This window comes from Prunus persica, chromosome G2, assembly GCF_000346465.2.
Source record: "Prunus persica cultivar Lovell chromosome G2, Prunus_persica_NCBIv2, whole genome shotgun sequence".
NCBI lineage: Eukaryota > Viridiplantae > Streptophyta > Magnoliopsida > Rosales > Rosaceae > Prunus > Prunus persica.
In genome coordinates, this window is record NC_034010.1 from 4,194,325 (window position 1) to 4,208,292 (window position 13,968).

The window sequence follows — 13,968 nt, forward strand, 5'->3', positions numbered from 1 at the left end:
CAAAAAGATCCCATAACACGAACATCAAGAACACCAACAAAAAACATATGAACTAATATGAATATTCATGCTATTTTCGAAAAAATCCATATTCCATTTTAACCATCTCATGCTATTAATCATATTTTCATGAAGTTAAAATCATGGGGTTTTGATGCAACTATGCTCTAATGTTCGTACATACACATATGCATACAAATGGAGCATCAATCATTAAAACATAAATCCAAAAATTTAAAATCCCAAGCAACCTATTTCACTCCATTTGATTTTCATTTAATCCTATGAAAATAAATCAAGTATAACCATTATACTTTTAAATGCATTTCCAACCCATATATGCATCTCTAAACCCTAAAAATATATCAAGTTCATGACCTGTGGCTTTGATACCAATTTTTTATTTTAAAATATTTTTACGAAGTTCATTTGAATATTAAACGTGCATTTAATCAAATTAATCACAGCGGAAGTATATGGTGGTTGTTTAAATTCAAAAACCAAAACTTCTTCCAAGTATCTTAAATCATGAACATTGATATGTTTTCATAAAAGTGAAAGTACAAGAGAAAATGATAAGTTCTAATTACCCTTGAAGCTATAATATGAACCAAACTGTGGTTTGGTCTTCTCTTGATGACTTTCCTTTGTCGATCTCCTCTTTGATCTTTCTCCTTCTTGTGAACCACAAAAGGATATGGCCTCTAAGTCTCCACACCAATGGAACCTTGAGATGAGAGAGAAGAATCTTGGGAATTCAAGGATGCTAGTGCAAGATCCTAAAGACTTGGGTTTCAATCTAAACCCCTTGAAAGATGAAAGTGTTTCACTCTTAAAAACTCTTTTTTCTCTCTCTCTCTCTCTCTCTCTCTCTCTCTCTTTGATCTCCTAAACCTATTTGGTTGATGTTGGATTGTGTTTGTGTGTTAATGAGCTTGTTGAAACAATTTCCATACACAATTACTTATGCAATTTCGGCCAAACCCTTTTGGGCTTCCAATTTTGGGCCTTATGACACTTAAATCATAGTATTTAGGTGTCTTAAGCCCTTGTGCTTGTTACCTAACCATTTGGGCTTCCTGTTAACTATTACTGAGGCCCAAACACACTTTTACACGTAGTAAATCATTCGCATCAAATTGATCAAATTAATTTCTACAATTTCAAATGTATTTCTCAAAGATAACTATTTATGGTGTGCGATTCATTAGGTTCTAATTAGTAAGGCAGTGGAAAAATATTAGAAATCTTTCTAATCATCTGGAATTAAAACCCCTTTTTAGTTCTTCCTTTATATGGATCGATCACAATCAATCGTGGGACTTCGATTAGCCAAGAATGACATCTAGCAATATATATCAAGGCCACCCAAGCTAACCAAAATAGTTGAAGAACCTATTTAGTTGGAATTGCAATACAATACGGTCCTTCGCTAATACAATATTTTAAATCATATTATTAGTGTACGGATTGATTATGTTAAACCCCTAATATGATTAACCTCATGTGATTCAATAGAACATGATTACGAACCACTTTATAAATCATGCTCAAGAACTTCGGCCGAAGATTCATTGAATCATATCTTGAAACATTCTCCTTCTTTATCAAAGGTAGAGATTCCTTATTGTACATTCACATGCCCCCATAATGAGAGATCCCAATAACACATAAGGAAAATTTCTTACGACTTGCCTTTGCGAGCTATCAAAGATCAATAACGCATCACAAGACAACCATGATGCCTCACGTCTAAGGACTAGTTTGCGTTATTGCAACTAGTAGTCCTCGTTTGACATGTAGATAAAACTCCATATGAGAACTTCAGTTGATCGTGTTCAGTGTACTCATTCACCAATGAACACCCACATACTTGTATTAGTTTCATCTACACAAATGGTTTAAGACTAATCATCCTCCTAACTGAGCATACATAGTATGTGCTATTCTTGACGGTTTATCAATGCCCATTTTGATAATCCTATGATTAGGAATATTTGGGACACTATAGTTATAGATTAAAGGTCTCCCGGATCTAATCTTTTTTAGATTAGTTTATTTTTTATTTAGCATACCTTGGACATTTTTCTTTTACACGGTGCAAAAGATAACAAGATAAACTTGCCCTTTATTTATCATATACGAAATGTATTCTAAGGAGATTACATCAAATGTATTGGCTCTTAGGGAACATTTCTAACATAACTCACAAAAGAGGTATGCATGGACATTCCACCCAGATATACCACTTCTACTCAGACTGGAACGATGAGCAAGTTGTGAAAGGCTTTGTACGGATCTAAACAGTCACCTCGTGAATGGTTTGGATGGTTCACCATGGCAATGAAGAACAATGGTTTCTGGCAGAATAACTCAGATCATTCTTTGTTCTTGAAAAGGGAAGGTAACAACTTTAAAAATCTATGTTGACAATATAATTATTACTTGGAATGATGAACATGAAATATCTTAGTTATAAGACTATTTGGCTACTGAATTTGAGATGAAGAATCTAGGTGGACTCAAATATTTCTTGGGGATTGAGGTGGCTTGATCAAAGTAATGCATATTTCTCTCTCAAAGGAAATGTCTTGGACTTGTTGACAGACACTGGAATGTTAGATTGCAAATCTGCAGACATTTCTATTATTCAAAATCATCATCTTGGAGAATACCTGGATCAAGTTCCATCTAACAAAGAAAGATACTAAAAGCTAGTAGGAAGACTGAACTATTTGTCACATACTCGACTAAACATTGCTTATGCTATGAGCGTAGTTAGTCAGTTTATGCATTCTCCAAGTGAAGACCCCATGAATACAATTGTTCAAATACTTAGATATTTGAAGTCTGCACTCAGAAAAAGACTTATGTTCCCAAAACATGATCATATGAATATTGATGGTTATATAGATGCAGATTGGGCAGGTAGTGTAACAGATAGAAGATCCACATTTGGTTACTTCACATTCGTGGGAGGTAATTTGGTGACATGGAGGAGCAAGAAACAGAAGGTAGTGGCTTTAACTAGTGCAGAAGCTGAGTTCAGAGGTATGACTAAAGGAATTTGTGAGCTCATTTGGTTAAGGAAGTTGCTTATTGAACTTGGGTATGAACCTATATCCATAATGAATCTATTTTGTGACAACAAAGCTGCAATAGTCATTGCACAAAATTCAGTTCAACATGATTTCAACAAACATGTTGAGGTGGATCAACACTTCATCTTACAGAAGTTTGAGGCTAAAGTGATTCAGCTCCTTTTCATGGAGTTCGAGGATCAATTGGCAGATATTTTGACAAAAGAGATTTCCTGTAAAGCATTCTATACGTCACTGGATAAGTTGGGTATTGTCGACATCTATGCACCAACTTGAGAGGGAGTGATGGTGTGACTTGTGACTTGTGACTTTCCTTGCACACCAAGGAGTCCCATATTAATTGTATTTGATTTCATTTTTATTTCTGATTTACTACCATAAATAGAATTAAGAATTATTACTTTCCTTGGCCTTCAAGGTTTTATTGTACTATAAATATGGCCTCTTACAAGGAGAAGAAAACACACAAAAATTCCAGAAAAAATATTCTCTTATAGTTTCTCATATTTTAGCAGTTTATATATCAACTAACCAACCAAAAAAAAAACATTTATATTAAATTTAAAATTTAAAAAAAAAAAGAAAAAAAAAGGGGTCAGGCTAGTAGCTACAGGCTATTGGCAAGGTGTATTTGATTCGGCAGGGGCAAAGATTGTGTTATTTTTCATACCTATAAAAGTCATGTCGTACTTGAAAATCCTAGTTTATCCAGAGTTGCCTGGAACTGGATTCGACGGATAGCAAACAAAGCATCTAATGCTCTTCAAATTTGTTCTTGAAAATTGGGATTATAATAAGTCATTAGAGGTCTAAGTCCAGGGTTTGCAGGAAGATTAGCCAATATTTCATCCAACTCAGTGACCTCCAATTTTGTTGGACTATTCGAATTATTCAAGGAAGGATGTGAATTACCCGGATTATTTGAAGGAGGATTTGAACTAGCCGGATTATGTGAAGGATGGTTGGAACTAGCCGGATTATTTGAAGGAGAATTTGAACTACCCAGATTATTTGAAGGAGGATTTAAACTCTTTTTCTTAAAGTACCGTTCCATAACTGTATAACTAAAATAAAATAAGGGTTTTATATCTATAACTATGACTAATTGACTATAGTTTATCAATTAAATAAACAAATAAAAATTAATTATACCTCGAATCGTGTGTCACGCAGCCTCTTCCTCCTCGAATTTGATACTGATCTTACTAATAGAGAAAGAGCTAAATAAGAAAAAAAATTATTAATAAAATGAATAAACAAAATTGGCATTTGCTCAAGAAGAAAAAAAATATGCATCCAACTTACTTTGGATTGGCGTACTCAAGAAGGAAAAATAAATTAAAAAACCGTAGGATTCTTGTGATGCATGTACACTTTGATAAAATTGGGTGATATTAAATTTGTCCTTTATAAAGAGAATTCTTAATCCCACTTAATAAAGAATTGTGCAAGCCCTATTAAAGCCCAATTAAATAAAAAGAACACCCAATCCTATTTAAATAAGAAATTGTAGAGGTCCTATTGAAATGAAGGAAGCGTACTATAATTATAAGGTTTTATAGCATTATATTTCAACTAATATTACAACAGGTGTTTAAAAGTTACTACAGACCTGTATGTGGCTCTGCTCCTGTGACGTGGTTGTTGGTGCTACGTCGTATTCTATTTGGCTCTGAATCCACTGTCGCATTTTATTATCTCCACTTCTAGTTTGCTATATTTCTTTGCTTTTGTTGTACTTCTAGTTTTTTCACCAATGTCGCATTTGGTCTTTCCTGGTTTAGACTAGACTTTTCCCTCTGTTGTATGCTCTTTGGGGTTCTCCCTGTCTAATTGAGTTGCACTTTTAGGAAAAAACAAAAACAAAAAGAGTGCATAAGCATATGTTTCTATGGCACTGTAGTGACAGTGAGTGGCTTGTTGACTGATAATTACAATGCGCTATTATTAGCTCAGTGCCCGAGCACAGTGGAATTGTAGTCAACTTGACACTGAATTAGTGGGGCACTCGTATTTGAAACAAAAGCGGTTGTAGTCATTAAATCGTTTCAATTAGGTATAGATTAATCACAGTCCAATGCAACGCATTCCCTGTATGAATTCGCTGGCATTGAAGATGCACCCCAACGCCTTCATCTTTTGTAGCCCTCTTTCCTTGAGGCTGTTAGGTGGCTGTCAAAACCAAACTACGGATGTAGCAGACGGTACAATCTTAGACAAAGTCCACGTTATATAGTCAAGAGGTAGTTGTTGGTAGGTAGGGAGTTGAAGCATCACATATATGTGATCAAGGCAGAGACGAAATGCTTATAAATAAAATTTTGGAAGCTCACTGATGACAACCCTAGGGGTAGAGCTTTGATTCATCAATGCAAAATTCAGAAGTCTTTGGCCAATTGGTCAATTTTAACTGGCATATAAGAGGTGTTGTGGAAGCAGCTTAATTGCAGCTTGATTTAGCCAACGGTCCATAATTTAGTGGTAAGAGTATTTGCTTACAGATTAGTTGGCTCAAGTTCGAACCCTCTCCTCCCCTTCAAAACCTTGACCAAAAAAAAATAATAATAAATGCAGCCTGATATAGACGCTGCCTGCTTGAGCATGTTAATTTTGACCCTGAAGATATATAATGCTTTTGAAAAGTCTGCTGGAGGTTGATGTTATTTGGCTCCACAACTAATCATAATTTCATCATTAAAAACTCTATGACAAAAAAGATTTATCAGATTTTTAATTATTTTAGTAATTGGGTCTGAAATACCTTGTGGAAATGTCTAGATTGAGGAGGGTCAAAAGAAAAGTCTCATTCCCACCGTTAGCTTAAAACCTGCAGCTTTATCTAACATTACTTTTCCAAAGGCCAAAGCCACAGGCCTAAGAACAATCCGTATCTTTCGTTCTCAGGCAGAAAATTGTTTTCGTTTTTAAAACTATCATTGTCACAGTGTGTACTAAACAAAGTCCATTTAGGTGATGCTTAAGTGCTTTTCACCAATCAAATCCAATCGCCGAAAGCTTATCTGCTTTAGGAACTGAATGTGAATCGGTACCATCTGTGGTTTCAATGTTAAGCTGTCTATTAAAATTGGACCAGAAGCCATACTGTTAGTTGACTGGTTAGGTTCTTTTCAGCTGGAGCCACAATCTTCTGCTAGAATGCTTCTCCTTTCAAAGGTGCTTGGTCAAGTTGTTGGCTTTTGTGTCTGCATTTTCAGGGCACATGGAGTTTGGCTTTTGCATTAAGTGGATGTTTTCATAAAGAAGTGGTGGATCCAGTATATGAGAAGAAAGGATTTGGGCTAATGGGAAGATTCCACATATCATCAGTTACCTTCAATTGGGGGAGAATGATTCTCATGGATGTTTCAGATTATTAGATTAAATTATGGGTTTTCAACAATGATGTTCACAAATAGGCCTAATGATTTTAGGGTTCAAGACCATGAGGAAATTTTTACTTCAAATTTTTACTATAGTGACTTATGTTCTACTTTGAAAAGTGACTTTTTTGTTAGACTCTTTAAAGGCAAATATTCTATTTTCTTTTTCTGCTTTTATTTTTGCAGCTTTTGGGTTTTTCCTCCTTTTCACTTGTATTATGTTGTTCGGGTTAATGAATGAAATCCGGCTACCTCAATTATAAAAAGACATCCATTTGGTGGTAAAGTTCTATAGTTTTTATATAATTAAGTTCAAAAGATAATGAGCCAATGTTGCACGGCATTTCTAACAAGTGGAGAGCAGCTCTCTAGTTTGGTAGTTGTTCCATAGAAAATGAGTAATGCTACACGCACCAGTTCTTTTAATTTTTCACATAGAATATGCCGTATATAGATCACTTGATTTTATAATCTCATGAATCTTATATCATGTAAGAAAGTTGTAATAAGAGTGGGGATAATGTTATTATAGAGACAACTTATTCCATATGACTCAACAAAAAACAACCAACAATCAGTGGCGAAGCCACGATTTCATGTGTCTGGGGGCCTCTTACAAAATATAAATAATAAAAACTTCAACACCATAATGATGGGCTGAGCTTTACGTTTTGGTCCCCCTCCACTGGAAAAAATATAATCCATTTTAAGAATTTCAATATGATACTTGCCACAAAAGAAAGAAACTTGATCAAGTAAAGAATCCCAACCATTATCTCTCATACTTTGCAAACTATGTGTTTGGTAGCCTGTTTTGGAAGTGTTATTACCAACGGTTATGGAGGCACCAAGTGAGTTCTTCTAGGTGCCTACTTCATCATTTTTAAAATGGGTAGTTCCAATTCAATTAATGGGAGGAGAATATTTATTGACACTTATAGTGGTATGCAACCATTTGACAGGGACAGAAAAACTAAAAATGATGCTAAGTATATTGGAATTATGTGGATTGCAAAACAGAAAGATTATATAAGACAAATATATGACAAAGGTAACCTAAAGAAAATCCCATTAGATCCGGGCAGGTTATTCTCCACTTAACTTTTTCTAACACATTTTCTATTCTGTTAATCTCAAATCCATCCAAAAAAGAGCTTCCTAATCGACTTCTAAGATTGGGGACTAGGGAGACATACATGCTTGAAAGTAATGGGTGAAATAGTTACACAAGACGTACATTCTCTAAGTTTGTTCGGTGTGTTTAGGTTAGTCTGAATTTGAGAAGATCACTGAAATCCGGAACCCTTTCGTAAACTCCAAGCTTTGTAAAGACCAAGCTAAAAAGTTCTTAATCATTGCTTCGTCAATTTTGTTCCATGCTGACCCAACTTTGATATCATATTATGATTAATTAATCTAATCTTTGTCAGCAACATTGTCTTAATAAGTCTACTGAAATCCAATTACCTTGTCCAAAGTCTACTCGAATTCAATCAGACTATCGGTCCACTCAATCACCTGAAAGTTCACCACTTTCTCCTCTCCTTTCATTATTATTATTATTATTAAATCTTTTTTTCTTTCTCCATAATGATGCAGGCTTCTCACTTTCGGTTATTTTGGTTCTATTTGTTTCACTTTTCTTCAAAAAGAAACTTAAGAAAGGGGGAGAAAAGTGGTATCAGATTGATCAGTGCCCAATGGTACCCCAAAGCTATTTTCTTTTGGTCATGTTTGGGATCTCCATTCAGTCATTGAAATGGAGACGTCTACTTGGTAATTGGTACATCTTAGCTGTGTCGATTATGATCTGCAATCATAAATTTAACATAAAAAGTTGGCCATTTGTATATTATTTTGTTGTTCCCTTCTGTTTATGATAATTTATTGTCCAATATTGTTAAGAGCCGTTGGATAGAGCGAAATCAGCTTGTAAAGGAAAAATGGTCAAGAGCTAATATGAGCAATAAACTATCAATAAATAAAAAAAAGCCTACTCAAAATGGATCATCCATTGCTAATAACTATAACGTACAAATAGTATTTGTGAGATAGCACCGATCAAAAGCTGGAATAGCTCAGTTGGTTAGAGCGTGTGGCTGTTAACCACAAGGTCGGAGGTTCAAGCCCTCCTTCTAGCGCAACAAATGTCAGTTTTTTTAATCTTTACACGTTCTGAGATACAATAAGATGTTTCCTTCTTTTTCTTTTTTCTTTTTTAATTTTTATTTATTTATAGAAGATGTTTGTAATTATAAATATTTGTATGAAATTCGTTCCAGCTTAAAATCGTATGAAGAAGACATCTGCCAATATAAATACCGCTCTTGAATCAACGGGTGTTATTTAGATTGGCTCAGATTTTTGGTGTGCTTTCAAGTGGTTTTGGGTTCAAATCATCATGGTACTCGTGGGTGTGTGAATTTTTCCCACTTTCTAAGGCTGACAATGAGTCGTGTCGTGTCAGTATCATATACGTGTCAAGAACAATCAACCTAAACACGACCTGTTTAATAAACGTATCGTGTCGGATTGACTAGTTAATTTTTCGTGCGGGGTTTTGAGTCGGGTATTAGGTTGAGTCACTAAGTGGTAGCAACTAAAAGAACTAAAAACAATTAGAAAAATTAAGAAAAATTAAGAATAAACAAAGAAACAGGTTAGCGGGTTGACGGGTTACACGAGTATTTTAGCGGGTTGGCGAGTTGACTTGTTTAATAAAAGGGTTACATAGTTATTTTAGCGGGTTGGCGAGTCGACTCCAAACTCACATGTTTATTAAACGGATCATGAAGAGTTGACCCAAAAATGACTCAAAAATTTAATCGTGCGGGTTGACTCGCTAATTTTCCTTGTGGGTTTTGAGTCGTGTATCAGACAACAACAAAAAAAGAATGGTTTAGATCATGGAATAAACTAAAAGAACTATCTGATTGTTTTCACCCATTCCACACCATCATCTCATGATCCGAACAATTTATTTTTAGGTCATTATACAAAATTCACTCATGCCCAAAAACAAAACCAAAAAAAAAAAAACTAAATCAGACAACATTTAGTCATCTAACTTCAGTCAAATAAATAGACGACTCACAATACTAATCATAAATAGGGAAAATATTCACAATAGTAATCAAATAGTTAAACAATTTACAATTCGATTATTATTAACTAAATATTCACGATAATAATTAAAAGGTTAAAATTACATAAACTTCAATTGTATTTTGAAAAAAAAAAAAATTTAATCCAACCATCGTGGTCACCCACCATGAAACTTTGTTCTTTCAACTTGATTTACCTCTTCAATATTTCCTTATGCATAGTACTACTAAAGGCACATTTGCTATGTGCTTGGTATTGTACTTTTGAGTATGATGATCAAAAGTATCTTGATTCCTTTTTTGAGTACGCGAAAGTAGGCCCAAAGTGTCCCGAAGAAGAAGTAAGTCCTAGGAACCTTGGTTCCTATAGCTCTTGGGTCTCTTAGGTGGCTTTTGAAATGCTTGAAAGTGATTTGGCCGCTGCAAGTGCTTTCCGATCACTCAAAATGATTCACACCGCTCTTCAAAATGATCAGGTTGTTCTTGAAATGCTTACAGCCACTCCTTAATTGAAAACAACAATGATGATGTTGAAGAACAATAGAAGATTGTAATGTGAGACATAGCTGGAGAGTGTGTGGCGAGTCAACATTATACCAACGGTGGATGATTCCCAAAAATCTTATCTGAGTGATGTTGCTGATGATGTTACTTATCCAATTATATTGTAACTAATATCGTACAAGTATAAACTCTGTTGAAGAATATGAGTCGCACATTAAAAACTTGACTAAATAAAATACAAAATATAATGAATGGTTCTACTACTAATAACACCGAGGCTTTTTGTGATAAAACCCCACACTTACTGGGCATTGTAGGTGGTTAAGTTGGTGACAATATCAGTGTTGTTAGTAGTGGCCTGCTAGTCCGTCACTTTGAATTTAACAAATTCGTCAATGACATTATAACATGTGATAATATTACAACTACAAACAAAACATTTCCACTCGAATTAGTTTGAAGAGGTTTCAAATTAAATTTTTTGTAGCAGAATAAAAAAAGTGCTTTTAAGCAATCTTTCTTTAATTATAAAATCAACTAACAAATGAAGTTTCATGCCTAGATGTGCCAGTGGCACCACCAACAATGAGCAGGCGGAATCAGTAGTTGGTGCCAATTGGATGAAGGTGGTTGGTTATATTACAAGCCGTTGCTCACTAAAAAGGCCTTACAACTTACTCTCTCATCTCAAGTGGTGATGAATCCACCAAAAGTTCTCAAAAGGGCATAAAGTAAAGCTAACAAAAAAAGGGAGGACCCAAAAGGGAAGCTAAGTTTGAATGGCGATATAGCATATTGGATGGTGGTGGTGGAGGAGATGGAGAGATGGAGAGATGAAGAGAGATGGTGATGGTGGTGAATTGGTGATTGGGATGGAGAGTGGGTGACAGACCCACGTGACTGACCCACCACCACCACTAATAGGAAGAAAACCTCTCCCTCTCTCTCACCTCTCTCTCTCTCTCTCTCTCTCTCTCTCTAATATGAAGAAGGAATAGGAGGAGGAGGGCCAGTGGATGTCTTGGTTGGCTTCATATCAACGCTAACAGCCAAAATAACCCAACCACAACAATAAAACCAATATACCCACAATCACATAACACCACCACCACCCCAAAAAGTGAAAAAGAAAAGTTAACAGGTTCACATCATTAACTCATTTGACAAAAGTGATCCCATTTTCCTTGGTTGCCTTGCCCACTAACATTAAGCCTTTCCTTTCTCCTTTCTCCTTTCTTCTCCCCCTCATGCTATAGTCAGCAGCTAGTGGGTACTCTCTCTCTCTCTCTCTCTCTCTCTCTCTCTCTCTCTTTGATCTTTTATTTTCGGTTGGTCATTTCTACTTACTACCCATTATTCTTTTTCTCGCTAAAATGCTAGTGGTTCTCCTCCCTCTTCACAATTTCTTGTGCTTAAACTTGTTTGGTGGCTTCAAGATGTTAGCAGCTTAAGCCCACAAAAGGGTAAAACTTATTGAAGCATTAGGGGAGAGAGAGAGAGAGAGAAAGAGAGAGAGAAAGAGAGATGGACAACGAAACTAACCAAGAAAACCCATCTCTCCCCCCAAACAATTACACCTCCACAACCAAGGAATTAGAGTCTCCAAGATCAAAACCCCAACAACCTCTTGGTGTTGGTGGCAGCAGTGACAGGCTAAAAAGAGATGAGTGGAGTGAAGGAGCAGTTTCTAGCCTCCTTGAGGCCTATGAGACCAAATGGGTTCTCAGAAACAGAGCAAAACTCAAAGGCCATGATTGGGAAGATGTTGCAAGACATGTCTCGTCTCGTGCCAATTGTACCAAGTCCCCCAAGACTCAAACCCAGTGCAAGAACAAGATTGAGTCCATGAAGAAACGATACCGTTCTGAGTCTGCCACTGCTGATGGTTCATCATGGCCTCTCTATCCACGGCTTGATCTTCTGCTACGTGGCAGTGGGCCATCCCCAACAGCAGCATCAGCAGCAGCAACTGTAACAGCTGCAGCTATACCACCACCACCACCACCACCACCACTGCCAGTACAATTGCCTCCTCCGCCGCCTCAGAACAATCATCCTTTGATGCTACTGGAGCCATCAGTGTCGCTGCCGCCACAGCCACCACCTACTGCTCCTCCTCAACCTATAGGAACTGCCCAAAATTCATATGGATCCAATGGTGTTGATCATAGGGTGGCCAAGGTCAGTCTACATGACCCCCCACCTCTGTTTTGTTTTTTCACACCTATTTCCTTTTGTTTTTTGAATTTTCAATTGAAATTAACCAGATAAACACTTCTTGTTACCTGGAGATTGTTGTCTTTTAGCCCTCACAATTTTTTCTGGAGATAATTGGGTATTAAATTGTTTCCCTACCCTAGTCATAGTATGTTCTTGGAACCCAATATGTCCTACATGAATGCCTTGGTGGTCTCACAGATAAACATTTTTCAAGCTTAACATTGTTATTTCTGATCATATTGTGACATTGAATTCATCATAGTTCAATATGAATGAAGATTTCAGATGCTTTGTCCAAATGCAGTGAAATTACTGAATCATGTGCAGAAGCCCTTCATAAAATCAAAATTGAACAGACAGAGGAATTTACTATCTCTGTTTTGGAATATAAGTTAAGAAGGGTTAGTTGGCATTAATTTAGACATTAATTTCACTTCACCTAACATAAGGATGCATCATGTTTGGCATCTGAATTTCAATGAAGGTACAAGCTTTGCAGTAATTGTACAGAAAAAATTGTAATACAAACACTTGAGGTTAAAGTTCCAATTATTGTAGTGCAATTGTACACACATTTGAGGTAAACAATTGAAGTTACAATGCACTCTAGAAGGTCCAAGTAAACCAATTGTACTCCCCAAGATTTTCTTAGACAACTCTAGTCTAGAGAAAAAAAATATTAATGTGTATGTGATTGTTTGTAAATCTTACTAAGTTAATTTAACCTGCAGTCATGTTAACATGCAGGAAGATGGAATGGGGATGAAATTGTCAGATCATGCATCAGACAAGAACCCTTTGGAGATAGACAGTAGCACCCCAGCTCTTTACAGTGACAAGGAAAAATTAAGGTCCAAGAGAATGAAGAGGAAGATAGAGAAAAAGAAGCGGCGAAGACGGGAGGAAGTAGAGATAGCAGAGAGCATAAGATGGTTAGCAGAGGTTGTGGTGAGATCAGAGCAAGCAAGAATGGACACAATGAGAGAGATAGAGAGGATGAGAGTTGAGGCAGAGGCTAAGAGAGGAGAAATGGATCTCAAGCGCACAGAAATTATTGCCAATACACAGTTGGAGATTGCAAGGCTCTTTGCAGCTGGTGTTGGCAAAGGGGTTGATTCTTCTTTAAGAATTGGAAGAAGTTGAGGAACAATAATCGTGAGGTTTGTGAGTAAGTATGATATATAATGTATAGAATTTATGTAGTATGTAACACTGAGAGAAAAGAAAGGAGAACCTTTTGGAAGCAAAGGTGAGGAAGAGTCAACTAATTAACATGTAATATATAATGCGAATTAAGTAGTTATTGTAGGTACAATAACATATCTACCTCATTGTAATGTACATGTTCTCTCTTTCAGCAAGCAATATCAGTGTTTAGACCTAGAAAAACTTGCCTATCCCATGTTTCACGCAATGAGAGATATAGAGAAAAGTGTATGAAAGATGTTAAATGGAAGTTTTACGAGAGGAAGAGGACGGCCTTTGAGTCCACCTAACTTCTAAGTGTTGAGGAATCTAGATACTTGCTCCGTGATGATTTGGTACTGTAAGTTTTACGAGAGGAAGATGGGAGTGTATGTATGCCAAGTAAGTTTTTTTAATTTGCATTTAGTTTTTTTCTATTATTTGATCATGGTTCCTAGTTAATCTATATCATCA

At 36.1% G+C, this 13,968-nt stretch overlaps 1 protein-coding gene and 1 non-coding gene across 2 annotated transcripts; both read left to right on the forward strand.

The window, feature by feature from the left end:
- Window positions 8,549–8,622, forward strand: TRNAN-GUU. The gene has a single exon. It is a non-coding gene; the product is annotated as a tRNA-Asn (tRNA).
- LOC18786399 (trihelix transcription factor ASIL2) lies at window positions 11,226–13,698 on the forward strand. The gene is made up of 2 exons (XM_007218171.2): window positions 11,226–12,270; window positions 13,057–13,698. The coding sequence occupies exons 1-2, from the start codon at window positions 11,614–11,616 to the stop codon at window positions 13,450–13,452; spliced, it is 1,053 nt and encodes a 350-aa protein (XP_007218233.1). The 5' UTR covers window positions 11,226–11,613; the 3' UTR covers window positions 13,453–13,698.